This window comes from Aegilops tauschii, chromosome 2 (genome assembly GCF_002575655.3).
Source record: "Aegilops tauschii subsp. strangulata cultivar AL8/78 chromosome 2, Aet v6.0, whole genome shotgun sequence".
NCBI lineage: Eukaryota > Viridiplantae > Streptophyta > Magnoliopsida > Poales > Poaceae > Aegilops > Aegilops tauschii.
The window spans coordinates 605,982,743-605,997,268 of record NC_053036.3 but is presented as its reverse complement, the minus strand read 5'-3'; the positions used below and the strand labels follow the sequence as shown (position 1 = coordinate 605,997,268).

The 14,526-nt window shown below is 43.1% G+C and overlaps 1 protein-coding gene across 1 annotated transcript in view; it reads right to left on the bottom strand.

Annotated features, from left to right (window-relative positions):
* Positions 1 to 11,807: 11,807 nt before the first annotated feature.
* The window catches only part of LOC109784926 (mediator of RNA polymerase II transcription subunit 20a-like), a 64,133-nt gene continuing 61,414 nt past the window's right edge, over positions 11,808 to 14,526 (bottom strand). The window contains exons 4-6 of the mRNA XM_045233664.2: positions 13,842 to 14,327; positions 13,196 to 13,285; positions 11,808 to 12,193 (exon numbers count right to left, since the gene is read on the bottom strand). Of these exons, the coding sequence (XP_045089599.2) occupies positions 11,972 to 12,193; positions 13,196 to 13,285; positions 13,842 to 14,327 (798 nt within the window). The 3' untranslated portion in view covers positions 11,808 to 11,971. The remainder of the gene's footprint in view (positions 12,194 to 13,195; positions 13,286 to 13,841; positions 14,328 to 14,526) is intronic.

Below are 14,526 nucleotides of genomic sequence, written 5' to 3'. Positions count from 1 at the left end.
ATTTATTGATTCGACACAAGGGGAGCCAAAGAATATTCTCAAGTATTAGCAGTTGAGTTGCCAATTCAACCACACCTGGATAACTTAGTATCTGTAGCAAAGTATTTAGTAGCAAAGTAATATGATAGTAGTGGTAACGGTAACAAAAGTAACGGTGGCAAAAGTAATATTTTTGGTGTTTTGTAGTGATTGTAACAGTAGCAACGGAAAAGTAAATAAGCGAAGAACAATATGTAAAAAGCTCGTAGGCATTGGATCGGTAATGGAGGATTATGCCGGATGCGGTTCATCATGTAATAGTCATAACATAGGGTGACACAGAACTAGCTCCAATTCATCAATGTAATGTAGGCATGTATTCCGAATATAGTCATACGTGCTTATGGAAAAGAACTTGCATGACATCTTTTGTCCTACCCTCCCGTGGCAGCGGGGTCCTAATGGAAACTAAGGGATATTAAGGCCTCCTTTTAATAGAGTACCGGAACAAAGCATTAGCACATAGTGTATACATGAACTCCTCAAACTGTGGTCATCACCGGGAGTGGTCCCGATTATTGTCACTTCGGGGTTGCCGGATCATAACACATAGTAGGTGACTATAGACTTGCAAGATAGGATCAAGAACTCACATATATTCATGAAAACATAATAGGTTCAGATCTGAAATCATGGCACTCGGGCCCTAGTGACAAGCATTAAGCATAGCAAAGTCATAGCAACATCAATCTCAGAACATAGTGGATACTAGGGATCAAACCCTAACAAAACTAACTCGATTACATGATAGATCTCATCCAACCCATCACCGTCCAGCAAGCCTACGATGGAATTACTCACGCACGGCGGTGAGCATCATGAAATTGGTGATGGAGGATGGTTGATGATGACGACGGCGACGAATCCCCTTCTCTGGAGCCCCGAACGGACTCCAGATCAGCCCTCCCGAGAGGTTTTAGGGCTTGGCGGCGGCTCCGTATCGTAAAACGCGATGAATCCTTCTCTCTGGTTTTTTTCTCCCCGAAAGCAAATATATAGAGTTGGAGTTGAGGTCGGAGGAGCTCCAGGGGGCCCACGAGGTAGGGGGCGCGCCCCCCACCCTCGTGGCTAGGGTGTGGGCCCCCTGTTCTTCATCTTTTGCAAGGATTTTTTATTATTTCCAAATAGACGTTCTGTGGAGTTTCAGGTCATTCCGAGAATTTTTGTTTCTGCACATAAATAACACCATGGAAAGTCTGCTGAAAACAACGTCAGTCCGGGTTAGTTCCATTCAAATCATGCAAGTTAGAGCCCAAAACAAGGGCAAAAGTGTTTGGAAAAGTAGATACGACGGAGACGTATCAGCTACACACCCATGCTTGGAGCATGATAGCCATAATATAATATATCATGCTTAATTAATATATTATCTACATGAGAACTGTTATACACCAGGCATGGAGTTTACAACCAGTAACTATTATCTAAGATCTCTCTAATTTTCTACCCTTTTGGCCTTCACATTAGTGCCAAGTTAGCATGTTTTTTGTCATCGTGTCATTCATATCTGACCAACTTATCTACCCACTATAGACAACAATAATAAAGATGAAGGTCTTTCTGTAGTAATATACTCCCTCCGTTTATATAAGGTGTATTTGTTTTTTGATAAAATTCCACAATGTAAGGTGCATTTCTTCTAAATCCTCATAATTCTGTTTTTATCCCTCCAGAAAGAGGAAAGTATCTCTCTCCCGATTTCATGTATCGCTCCTTGTATCAAAATAAGGAAACTATCTCTCCCTTGATTGTATGTATCTCGAACTTACCTGGACTCACTGATTTACTTGCCAGTAACCAACAAATTTGCCAAGGGTACTTTTGTTGGGGAACGTAGCATGGAATTACAAAAAATTTCCTACGATCACGCAAGATCTATCTAGGAGATGCATAGCAACGAGAGTGGGAGAGTGTGTCCACGTACCCTCGTAGACCGAAAGCGGAAGCATTAGCTTAATGCGGTTGATGTAGTCGAACGTCTTATCAATCCAACCGATCCTGCACCGAACGTACGGCACCTTCGAGTTCTGCACACGTTCAGCTCGATGACGTCCCTCGAACTCTTGATCCAACAAAGTGTTGAGGGAGAGTTCCGTCAGCACGAAGGCGTGGTGACGGTGATGGTGAACTGATCCGCGCATGACTTCGCCTAAGCACTACGTGAATATGACCGGAGGCGTAAACTGTGGAGGGGGGCTCCGCACACGGCTCGAAACAATTGATGGTGTTAGAGGCGCCCCCACCCCCGTATATAAAGGAGGGTGAGGGGAGGAGGCCGTCCCTAGGCACGCCCCAAGTAGGAGGAGCCCTACTTGGGCTCCTAGTAGGATTCGCCCCCCTTCCTTTTATCGGAGGGGGAAAGGGGGAAGGAGAGAGAGAGAGATGGAGAAGGAAAGGGGGGCGCCGCCCCCTCCCCTACAATTCGGACTCCTCCCTGTGGGTGGGGGGGGGCGCCACCCCTTGTGGGCTGGCTTGCCTCCCTCCTATGGCCCATATCTTCCCCCGGGGGGTTCCGGTAACCCCCCTGGTACTCCGATATGTACCCGATACACTTCGGAACACTTCCGGTGTCCGAATACTATCATCCAATATATCAATCCTTACCTCTCGACCATTTTGAGACTCCTCGTCATGTCCGTGATCTTATCAGGGACTCCGAACAATATTCAGTCACCAAATCACATAACTCATATAATACAAATCGTCATCGAACGTTAAGCGTGCGGACCCTACGGGTTCGAGAACTATGTAGACATGACCGAGACACCTCTCCGGTCAATAACCAATAGCGGAACCTGGATGCTCATATTGGTTCCTACATATTATACGAAGATCTTTATCGGTCAAACCGTAATGACAACATACGTTATTCCCTTTATCGTCGGTATGTTACTTGCCTGAGATTCGATCGTCGGTATCTTCATACCTAGTTCAATCTCATTACCGGCAAGTCTCTTTACTCGTTCCGTAATGCATCATCCCGTAATTAACTCATTAGTCACATTGCTTGCAAGGCTTCTTATGATGTGTATTACCGAGAGGGCCCGGAGATACCTCCCCGATACTCGGAGTGACAAATCCTAATCTCGATCTATGCCAACCCAACAAACACCGTCAGAGATACCTGTAGAGCATCTTTATAATCACCCAGTTACGTTGTGACGTTTGATAGCACACAAGGTATTCCTCCGGTATCCGGGAGTTGCATAATCTCATAGTCAAAGGAATATGTATATGACATGAAGAAAGCAATAGCAATAAAACTGAATGATCAATATGCTAAGCTAACAGATGGGTCATGTCCATCACATCATTCTCCTAATGATGTGATCCCATTCATCAAATGACAACGCATGTCTATGGTTAGGAAACTTAACCATCTTTGATTAACGAGCTAGTCTAGTAGAGGCTTACTAGGGACACTGTGTTTTGTCTATGTATCCACACATGTATCAAGTTTCCGGTTAATACAATTCTAGCATGAATAATAAACATTTATCATGATGTAAGGAAATATAAAATAACAACTTTATTATTGCCTCTAGGGCATATTTCCTTCAGTCTCCCACTTGCACTAGAGTCAATAATCTAGTTCACATTGCCATGTGATTTAACACCAATAGTTCACATCTTTATGTGATTAACAGCCATAGTTCACATCGCCATGTGACCAACACACAAAGGGTTTACTAGAGTCAATGATCTAGTTCACATTGCTATGTGATTAACACCCAAAGAGTACTAAGGTGTGATCATGTTTTGCTTGTGAGAGAGGTTTAGTCAACGGGTCTGGCACATTCAGATCCATATGTATTTTGCAAATTTCTATGTCTACAATGCTCTGCACGGAGCTACTCTAGCTAATTGCTCCCACTTTCAATACGTATCCAGATTGAGACTCAGAGTCATCTGGATCGGTGTGAAAGCTTGCATCGACGTAACTCTTTATGACGAACTCTTTATCACCTCCATAACCGAGAAATATTTCCTTAGTCCTCTTAGGTAACTAAGGATAACTTTGACCGCTGTCCAGTGATCCACTCCTGGATCACTATCGCACACCCTTGCCAAACTCATGGCAAGATACACAATAGGTTTGGTACACATCATAGCATACTTTATAGAACCTATGGCTGAGGCATAGGGAATGACTTTCATTGTCTTTCTATTTTCTGCCGTGGTCGGGTTTTGAGTCTTGCTCAACTTCACACCTTTGCAACACAGGCAAGAACTCCTTCTTTGACTGTTCCATTTTGAACTACTTCAAAATCTTGTTAAGGTATGTGCTTTTTGAAAGTTCTATTAAGCGTCTCGATCTATCCCTATAGATCTTGATGCCCAATATATAAGTAGCTTCACCGAGATCTTTCATTGAAGAACTTTTATTCAAGTATCATTTTATGCTATCCAGAAATTCTATATCATTTCCAATCAACAATATGTCATCCACGTATAATATTAGAAATGCTACAGAGCTCCCACTCACTTTCTTGTAAATACAGGCTTCTCCCAAAGTCTGTATAAAACCATATGCTTTGATCACCTCATCAAAGCGTATATTCCAACTCCGAGATGCTTGCACCAGTCCATAGATGGATTGCTGGAGCTTGCACACTTTGTTAGCACCTTTAGGATCGACAAAACCTTCTGGTTGCATCATATACAACTCTTCTTTAAGAAATCCATTAAGGAATGCAGTTTTCACGTCCATTTGCCAGATTTCATAATCATAAAATGCGGCAATTGCTAACATGATTCAGACAGACTTCAGCATCGCTACGGATGAGAAAGTCTCATCGTAGTCAACTCCTTGAACTTGTCGAAAACTTTTGCAACAAGTCGTGCTTTGTAGATAGTAACATTACCATCAGCGTCAATCTTCTTATTGAAGATCCATTTATTCTCTATGACTTGCCGATCATCGGGCAAGTCAACCAAAGTCCATTCTTTGTTCTCATACATGGATCCTATCTTAGATTTCATGGCCTCAAGCCATTTTACGGAATCTGGGCTCATCATCGCTTCCTCATAGTTCGTAGGTTCGTCATGGTCTAGTAACATGGCTTCCAGAATAGGATTACTGTACCACTCTGGCGCGGAACGTGCTCTAGTTGACCTACGAGGTTCGGTAGTAACTTGATCTGAAATTTCATGATCATTATCATTAGCTTCCTCTCTAGTTGGTGTAGACATCACTGGAACTAATTTCTGTGATGAGCTATTTTCCAATTCGAGAGAAGGCACAATTACCTCATCAAGTTCTACTTTCCTCCCACTCACTTCTTTCGAGAGAAACTCCTTCTCTAGAAAGGATCCATTCTTAATAACAAAGATCTTTCCTTCGGATCTATGATAGAAGGTGTACCCAATAGTTTCTTTTGGGTATCCTACGAAGACGCACTTCTCCGATTTGGGTTCGAGCTTATTAGGCTGAAGTTTTTTCACATAAGCATCGCAACCCCAAACTTTAAGAAACGACAGCTTAGGTTTCTTGCCAAACCACAGTTCATACGACGTCGTCTCAACGGATTTAGACGGTGCCCTATTTAAAGTGAATGCAGCTGTCTCTAATGCATGACCCCAAAATGATAGCGGTAAATCGGTAAGAGACATCATAGATCACACTATATCTAATAATGCACGATTACGACGTTCGGACACACCATTATGCCGTGGTGTTCCAGGTGGCGTGAGTTGTGAAACTATTCCACATTGTTTTAAATAAAGGCCAAACTCGTAACTCAAATATTCGCCTCCGCGATCAAATCGTAGAAATTTTATTTTCTTGTTACGATGATTCTCCACTTCACTCTGAAATTCTTTGAACTTTTCAAATGTTTCAGACTTGTGTTTCATCAAGTAGATATACCCATATCTTCTCAAATCATCTGTGAAGGTCATAAAATAACGATACCCGCCGCGAGCCTCAACACTCATCGGACCGCATACATCGGTATGTATTATTTCCAATAAGTCAGTGGCTCGCTCCATTGTTCCGGAGAATGGAGTCTTAGTCATCTTGCCCATGAGGCATGGTTCGCAAGTATCAAATGATTCATAATCAAGTGATTCCAAAAGCCCATCTGCTTGGAGTTTCTTCATGCGCTTTACACCAATATGACATAAACAGCAGTGCCACAAGTATGTTGCACTATCATTATCAACTTTGCATCTTTTGGCATCAATATTATGAATATGTGTATCACTACGATCGAGATTCAATAAACCATTAACATTGGTTGTATGACCATAGAAGGTTTTATTCATGTAAACAGAACAACAATTATTCTCTGACTTAAATGAATAACCGTACTGCAATAAACATGATCCAATCATATTCATGCTCAACGCAAACACCAAATAACATTTATTTAGGTTCAACACTAATCCCAAAGGTAGAGGGAGTGTGTGATGGGTGATCGTATGAACCTTGGAATCACTTCCAACACACATCGTCACCTCGTCCTTAACTAGTCTCCGTTCATTCTGCAACTCCCATTTCGAGTTACTAATGTTAGCAACTGAACTAGTATCAAATACCCAGGGGCTACTACGAACACTAGTAAGGTACACAATAACCTGTATATCAAATATACCTTTGTTCACTTTGCCATCCTTCTTATCCGTCAAATGTTTGGGACAGTTCCACTTCTAGTGACCATTTCCTTTGCAGTATAAGCACTCAGTTTCAGGCTTGGGTCCAGCTTTGGGCTTCTTCACGGGAGTGGCAACTTGCTTGCCATTCTTCTTGAAGTTCCCTTTTCTTTTCCCTTGCCCTTTTACTTGAAACTAGTGGTCTTGTCAACCATCAACACTTGATGCTCTTTCTTGATTTCTACCTTCGCCGATTTCAACATCGCGAAGAGCTCGGGAATCGTTTTCGTCATCCCCTTGCATATTATAGTTCATCACGAAGTTCTAATAGCTTGGTGATAGTGACTAGAGAACTCTGTCAATCACTATCTTATCTGGAAGATTAACTCCCACTTGATTCAAGCGATTGTACTACCCAGACATTCTGAGTACATGCTCACTGGTTGAGCCATTCTCCTCCATCTTGTAGGCAAAGTACTTGCCAGAGGTCTCATACCTCTCGACATGGGCATGAGTCTGAAATACCAATTTCAACTCTTGGAACATCTCATATGCTCTGTTGCATTCAAAACGTTTTTGAAGTCCCAATTCTAAGCCGTAAAGCATGGTGCACTAAACTATCAAGTAGTCATCATACCGAGCTTGTCAAATGATCATAACGTCTGCATCAGCTCCTGCAATAGGTCTGTCACCTAGCGGTGCATCAAGGACATAATTCTTTTGTGCAGCAACGAGGATAATCCTCAGATCACGGACCCAGTCTGCATCATTGCTAATATCATCTTTCAACTTTTCTCTAGGAACATATCAAAAATATATAGGAGCTATATCGCGAGCTATTGATCTACAACACAGATTGCAAATCTATCATGACTAAGTTCATGATAAATTAAAGTTCAATTAATCAAATTACTTAAGAACTCCCACTTAGATAGACATCCCTCGAGTCATCTAAAAGATCACGTGATCCAAATCAACTAAACCATGTCCGATCATCACGTGAGATGGAGCAGTCTTCAATGGTGAACATCTCTATGTTGATCATATCTACTATATGATTCACGTTTGACCTTTCGGTCTCCAGTGTTCCAAGGCCATGTTTGTACATGCTAGGCTCGTCAAGTTTAACCCGAGTATTCCGCATGTGCAAAACTGTCTTGCACCTGTTGTATGTGAACGTAGAGCTTATCACACCCGATCATCACGTGGTGTCTCAGCACGACGAACTGTCGCAACGGTGCATACTCAGGGAGAACACTTATACCTTGAAATTTAAGTGAGGGATCATCTTATAATGCTACCGCCGTACTAAGCAAAATAAGATGCATAAAAAGATAAACATCACATGCAATCAAAATATGTGACATGATATGGCCATCATCATCTAGTGCCTTTGATCTCCATCTCCAAAGCACCGTCACGATCTCCATCGTCACTGGCCTGACACCTTGATCTCCATCGTAGCGTCGTTGTCGTCTCGCCAACTATTGCTTCTACAACTATCGCTAGCGCATAGTGATAAAGTAAAGCAATTACATGGCGTTTGCATTTCATACAATAAAGCGACAACCATAAGGCTCCTACCAGTTGCCGATAACTTTACAAAACCTGATCATCTCATACAACAACTTATATCGCATCATGTCTTGACCATATCACATCACAACATGCCCTGCAAAAATAAGTTAGACGTCCTCTACTTTGTTGTTGCAAGTTTTACGTGGCTGCTACGGGCTTCTAGTAAGAACCGTTCTTACCTACGCATCAAAATAACAACGGTGTTTCGTCAAGTTTGCTGTTTTAACCTTCAATAAGGACCGGCCGCAGTCAAATTCAATTCAAGTAAAGTTAAAGAAACAGACACCCGCCAGCCACCTTTATGCAAAACTAGTTGCATGTCTGTCGATGGAACCAGTCTCATGAACGTGGTCATGTAAGGTTGGTCCGGGCCGCTTCATCCAACAATACTTACGAACCAAAATAAGACATTGGTGGTAAGCAGTATGACTATCACCGCCCACAACTCTTTATGTTCTACTCGTGCATATCATCTACACATAGACCTGGCTCTAATACCACTATTGGGGAACGTAGCATGCAATTAAAAAAATTCCTACGATCACGCAAGATCTATCTAGGAGATGCATAGCAACGAGAGGGGAGAGTGTATCCACGTACCCCCGTAGACCAAAAGCGGAAGAGTTAACTTAACGCGGTTGATGTAGTCGAACGTCTTCTCAATCCAACCGATCAAGCACCGAACATACATCACCTTCGAGTTCTGCACACGTTCAGCTCGATGACGTCCCTCGAACTCTTGATCCAGCAAAGTGTCGTGGGAGAGTTACGTTAGCACGACGGCGTGGTGACGGTGATGGTGAAGTGTCCACACAGGGCTTCGCCTAAGCACTACGTGAATATGACTGGAGGCGTAAACTATGGAGGGGGGGTGCCGCACATGGCTTGGAACAATTGATGGTGTTAGAGGCGCTCCCACCCCCGTATATAAAGGAGGAAGAGGGGAGGAGGCCGGTCCTAGGCGCGCCCCAAGTAGGAGGAGTCCTAGTTGGGCTCCTAGTAGGATTCGGCCCCCCTTCCTTTTATCAGAGGGGGAAAGGGGGAAGGAGTAAGAGAGAGAGAGGGAGAAGGAAAGGGGGCGCCGTCCCCTCCCCTAGTCCAATTAGGACCCCTCCCTGTGGGGGGGCGCCACCCCTTGTGGGCTGGCTTGCCTCCCTCCTATGGCCCATATGGCCGATATCTTCCCCCGGGGGGTTCCGGTAACCCCCCCGGTACTCCGATATGTACCCGATACACTCCGGAACACTTCCGGTGTCTGAATACTATCATCCAATATATCAATCTTTACCTCTCGACCATTTCAAGACTCCTCTTCATGTCCGTGATCTTATCCGGGACTCCGAACAACATTCGGTCACCAAATCACATAACTCCTATAATACAAATCGTCATCAAACGTTAAGCGTGCGGACCCTACGGGTTCAAGAACTATGTAGACATGACCGAGAAACCTCTCCGGTCAATAACCAATAGCGGAAACTGGATGCTCATATTTGTTCCTACATATTCTACGAAGATCTTTATCGGTCAAACCGTAATGACAACATACGTTATTCCCTTTGTCATCGGTATGTCTTGCCCGAGATTCGATCGTCGGTATCTTCATACCTAGTTCAATCTCGTTACCGGCAAGTCTCTTTACTCGTTCCGTGCATCATCCCGTAACTAACTCATTAGTCACATTGCTTGCAAGACTTCTTATGATGTGTATTACCGAGAGGGCCCAGAGATACCTCCCCGATACCCGGAGTGACAAATCCTAATCTCAATCTATGCCAACCCAACAAACACCTTCGGAGATACCTGTAGAGCATCTTTATAATCACCCAGTTACGTTGTGACGTTTGCACACAAGGTATTCCTGCGGTATCCGGGAGTTGCATAATCTCATAGTCAAAGGAATATGTATATGACATGAAGAAAGCAATAGCAATAAAACTAAACGATCAATATGCTAAGCTAACGGTTGGGTCATGTCCATCACATCATTCTCCTAATGATGTGATCCCGTTCATCAAATGAAACACATGTCTATGGTTAGGAAACTTCAGCATCTTTGATTAACGAGCTAGTCTAGTAGAGGCTTACTAGGGACACTGTGTTTTGTCTATGTATCCACACATGTATCAAGTTTCCGGTTAATACAATTCTAGCATGAATAATAAACATTTATCATGATATAAGGAAATATAAAATAACAACTTTATTATTGCCTCTAGGGCATATTTCCTTCAACTTTTGTCCTAACACCTCTATAATTGTGCACCTTGGTCATCGTGCCCAAAATAATACACCTTACATAGAGGAACGGAGGGAGTAGATAACTAAACAGAGACATAGGTGGAAGCACAAATGAATTTAAGACAACACTGCGCAACACAAACTATCAACATATTTAATAAGAGCTATGTGAAAGAAGGAGATTGGTCAAGATAAAATGTTCTAAAAAATTATGGAAGCATAAACAACACTAGAAATACAACGGTGGAATGGTCAGCAACTTTGATATCCACTTTCTAGTGAGCTGGCACACTGGAATTGTAGATAATGTTCGATGGAAGTGCAACAATGCTGGTGTTCCAAAGCCCCGAGCACGACACAACCAATGTTGCAAACAATTGCGCTGATGTGGCGTAGATCGGACGACTGTCTCACACGTGAACCAAGGTGGCTGATCCAATCTAGCGTCCACCCTCTTAATGTGTGGGTAAATTTCTATGGTAGGTGGGGATATTTTTCCCATCTCTTATTTCTTCTAAAAAATCAAGTCTGGTTTACTAGACCAATAAAACATCAGATACAATCAATCAACCAGGTAACTGGGTAACAAGTGAGCCCAGGAACACAAAAACGACCCTAAACTCGCTCACTCCGCCTTTGTCCTTACTCGCGAGCACTCCATATCTCTCTCTCTCTCTCCCCTCATGAGCATCTCTGTGATGTGGGTTTCTTCTCTTCCCTAGCTTTCTACCCTCCTTCTCCTCCACTATCATCCTTTCGATCGTATCCTCCGCTATCAGTGGTGGAGCCATAGATTGAGGTTTGTCGGGGCGATGGACGACGATGAGGTTCGATTGTGCTACACCCGTTGGTCACTAGGCAAGGAGGTACCCTGCACCGCTGCCGGAGACCCAGGGCAGCCGCCCTGCCCTTCCCAATGGTGGATCAACCACATGTCCAATGAGATTTGGTGCCATGGATAGGTGTGTCTCGACAGAGCTTGAGGTTATTCCATTGAGTTTCGGGAATCCCCTACACTATGAATAGATCCAACGTCACCTGATTCGCGCTCATGTGAACCAAGTTCCTTGATGGGATGTTGGTGATTTAGAGATTTTCTATGTTGCATAAATTATTTCTACATAGTTAAAGCTCGTGTGTGTGTTTTGCTGCAAACACATGGACGACATGTTATGAGGGTTCTGAAGGTTTGCCACACAAGTGCACTCATACTACACATCCTATATAACTAAGTAGCTGATTCTCTGCCCGCAAAAAAGTAGCTGATTCTCACTAACATATTTATCTCAAGTTGCACATATGTCACATCAACATGCAAGAATGCCTGGCAAAAGGTCCACCTCTATTTGCAAACATGCATGACAAAAAGCTCAATAATTTATTAATAAATCATACTCCCACATCTTGTAATATAAGATGTCATTGACCGTCCCATAGAGTATGTATTTTCAATTTCATTTATCATATCATCAATGAAAATATTCGTGATCCATACAACCAAATCTAATATATATGGGATCTAGGCCCTCACAGCCATGAGTTGTTGCAAGCAGGTAGCATACTGAACTGCGGTGTGCTGGAAAGAGTAGTGATCTGAAAGACCATACTCTGAAAAGTTAGACTCTACATGGATGAATCGACCAGGCAGCGACTTCTTTGCAAGTGTTTCCTGCCATATGTCAAAGAAGTCTACCATAATTGCCCTGGACTTTTCGATGGAAGATAAGGGATAATACTCTACCTGCACCAAAAGCAACATAAAACTTCATGTCAGCCTTGCAAGCACGGAAATGACCTCAGACAAAAACCACTGAAAACTGGATTTCTAAATTTTGTGTTAACAAGCGGAACTTTTTGAACATAAAATTATCTGTAATGTTAAAAGTGTCCCTAGTATCCATGCCACATGGCCATGGAAAGGTTCATTTGCTTTGGTGGGAGGTTTTGCAAGTTTTGGTGCTGAGCTCAAGGCCTAAGAAGGCAAGATTTTTCTTTCCTTGGTCAAAATATTAGATTCAACAAAATCTTAATGCTATTTCTGAAATTTGTTCTTATCAGATATAATTGTAGGGGCCAAAAAGAATTATTACCAAGGTTTGTCTCCCTGCTAGCTTGAGATGTTTCCCAAACAGAAGAGTTACAGGCAGGTCCATATAATAGAGTATACAAGAAGTCATCTAATTTTTCCCTTCTTCCAATTAATAATTTGAGCTAAGTACCCAGACAAAGGTGTAGATCATAACATATGTTTACAATTTAATGAATATGTTCAAATAACAAGTTGGCCGTACGAACTATTGCTAGAAAGGATGTCAATAGCCTTACGAATTTAAAGCTCAGAAGGTTGTGCTTTAAAAATAAAATCACATAGGAGATCATCAATCATGTACGTCTGCTAAGTTCATCAAGCTCGGCATAGGTAGATCTATCTAACTCACAATAAAGTATAAAAAAGAAATAGGTTGTAGATTTCTACTTATCAATACAGAGGATTAGAAGGTATCCGTAGTAGGCTGGACCTGTATGAATCTAGACATCAAGAATTAGCCTGAGAATCTAACCAGCAGAACACCATATTGTTCCATTAACAGTAATTACTCAAACTAAATTACAACACAGATTCAATGCATTTGGTTTGAGTCTCATCTTTTACTAAGAGAAGTCACAATCAAACAGGCCACATGATTACGACCAACAGGGGTATGAACAGAAAATGGAAAAGGAATAAACATAGTAACAGTACCTCCATTATGATTCCTCTCATTGTTTCAGAATTGTTAGGAGCACATTTACCTATCCTCAAGCAAAAATCACCCAGTTGATATTGGAATCCCTATAGATGGAAATTGGCATGAATGTGAATAAACAAACTTTCATATGAGACAATGCAAGAAGCACATAGTAATATAATAAGAACAATGTAAATAAAACAGAAGATGCAATACATGACAAAGGACAAAATGAAAGGTTATAGAACATAAATACAAGCAACAACCAAGTAGCTTCACTGTGAGACTCGATGATCAGTTGAGTTCTACGCGATTTTTTGTTGATCGATCGCTAGTACCTGAAAGGCACCCACTTCCAGAAATTATAATTCAAGCTGGAAACTGGTAGTGTCGACTATGTTGTCACAGTTGTTAACTTTAAAATGTCATGTTCACTAAGCAAACCTTGCAAAAAGAACTATAGTTTATTTAAGCAAATATGGCTTCAGTCACAATTTGAGCAGAAAACAGCACGAACTTATCGTTGAACCTGCTATCGGAAATCCAACAATTTTATCGCCACTGGTTCAATTAAATAAACAAAATAAATTGTACAGACCTAAATCGTCAGGTGTGAGATCAAAGGAGAAATTGTAAGGGTGGGGAAGGAAACAAGTTGACCTCAAAGTCGAGGCTCACACGAGCCTTGTAGGACTGGAGCTTCTCCATGACATGGGGGAAGGCAGCGTCAGCCTGTAGGACGAGCCGATGAGTCCGGAGGATGGAGAAGTAGAGTCCGGGGTGCTCGTGGAGCGCGACACCGAGGAGCTCGCCGGGCACATCTGGAGGCAGCCGCCCGCCGGCGCCCATGCTGTCTCGTGTGATCGGGCGGCAGGAGATGATGGAGGTCTTCCAGCGGCCGTCCTTGGTGCCGCCGAGGGACTCCGCGCAGCTACAGGCCTCCGCCAGGATCTGGCTGTTGAGCGTCGCTCCAGGGTTTGGGTGCCAGTGCATCAGCCTGCGCCGAGGCAACGTACAGACGAGGTGAGCTAGCGGCTGGGAGCCGTGGGAAGAGATGTGAAGGAAGAGGCGCGACCACGGTACCACTTGGCGGGGGCCATGGCGGCGAGCGGGGGGAACGCCGGCGAGGAGGGGCGACGGCGATCTCTTGACGGGACGGGAGTAGTATGAGATTCCTTCTTACTTACGCGTTTTTTTGGAGCAAATCTTACTTTTTTTTTGAGACGCGTACGTAGGCTATTAAATGGATATGGGCTGTAGCTCCAGAAACAGGCCTGTTGGGGGTTGGGCTCCGAAGAGCAAATTGCTACACTTACGCAAGGTTTGTTAGCCCCCCCCCCCCCCC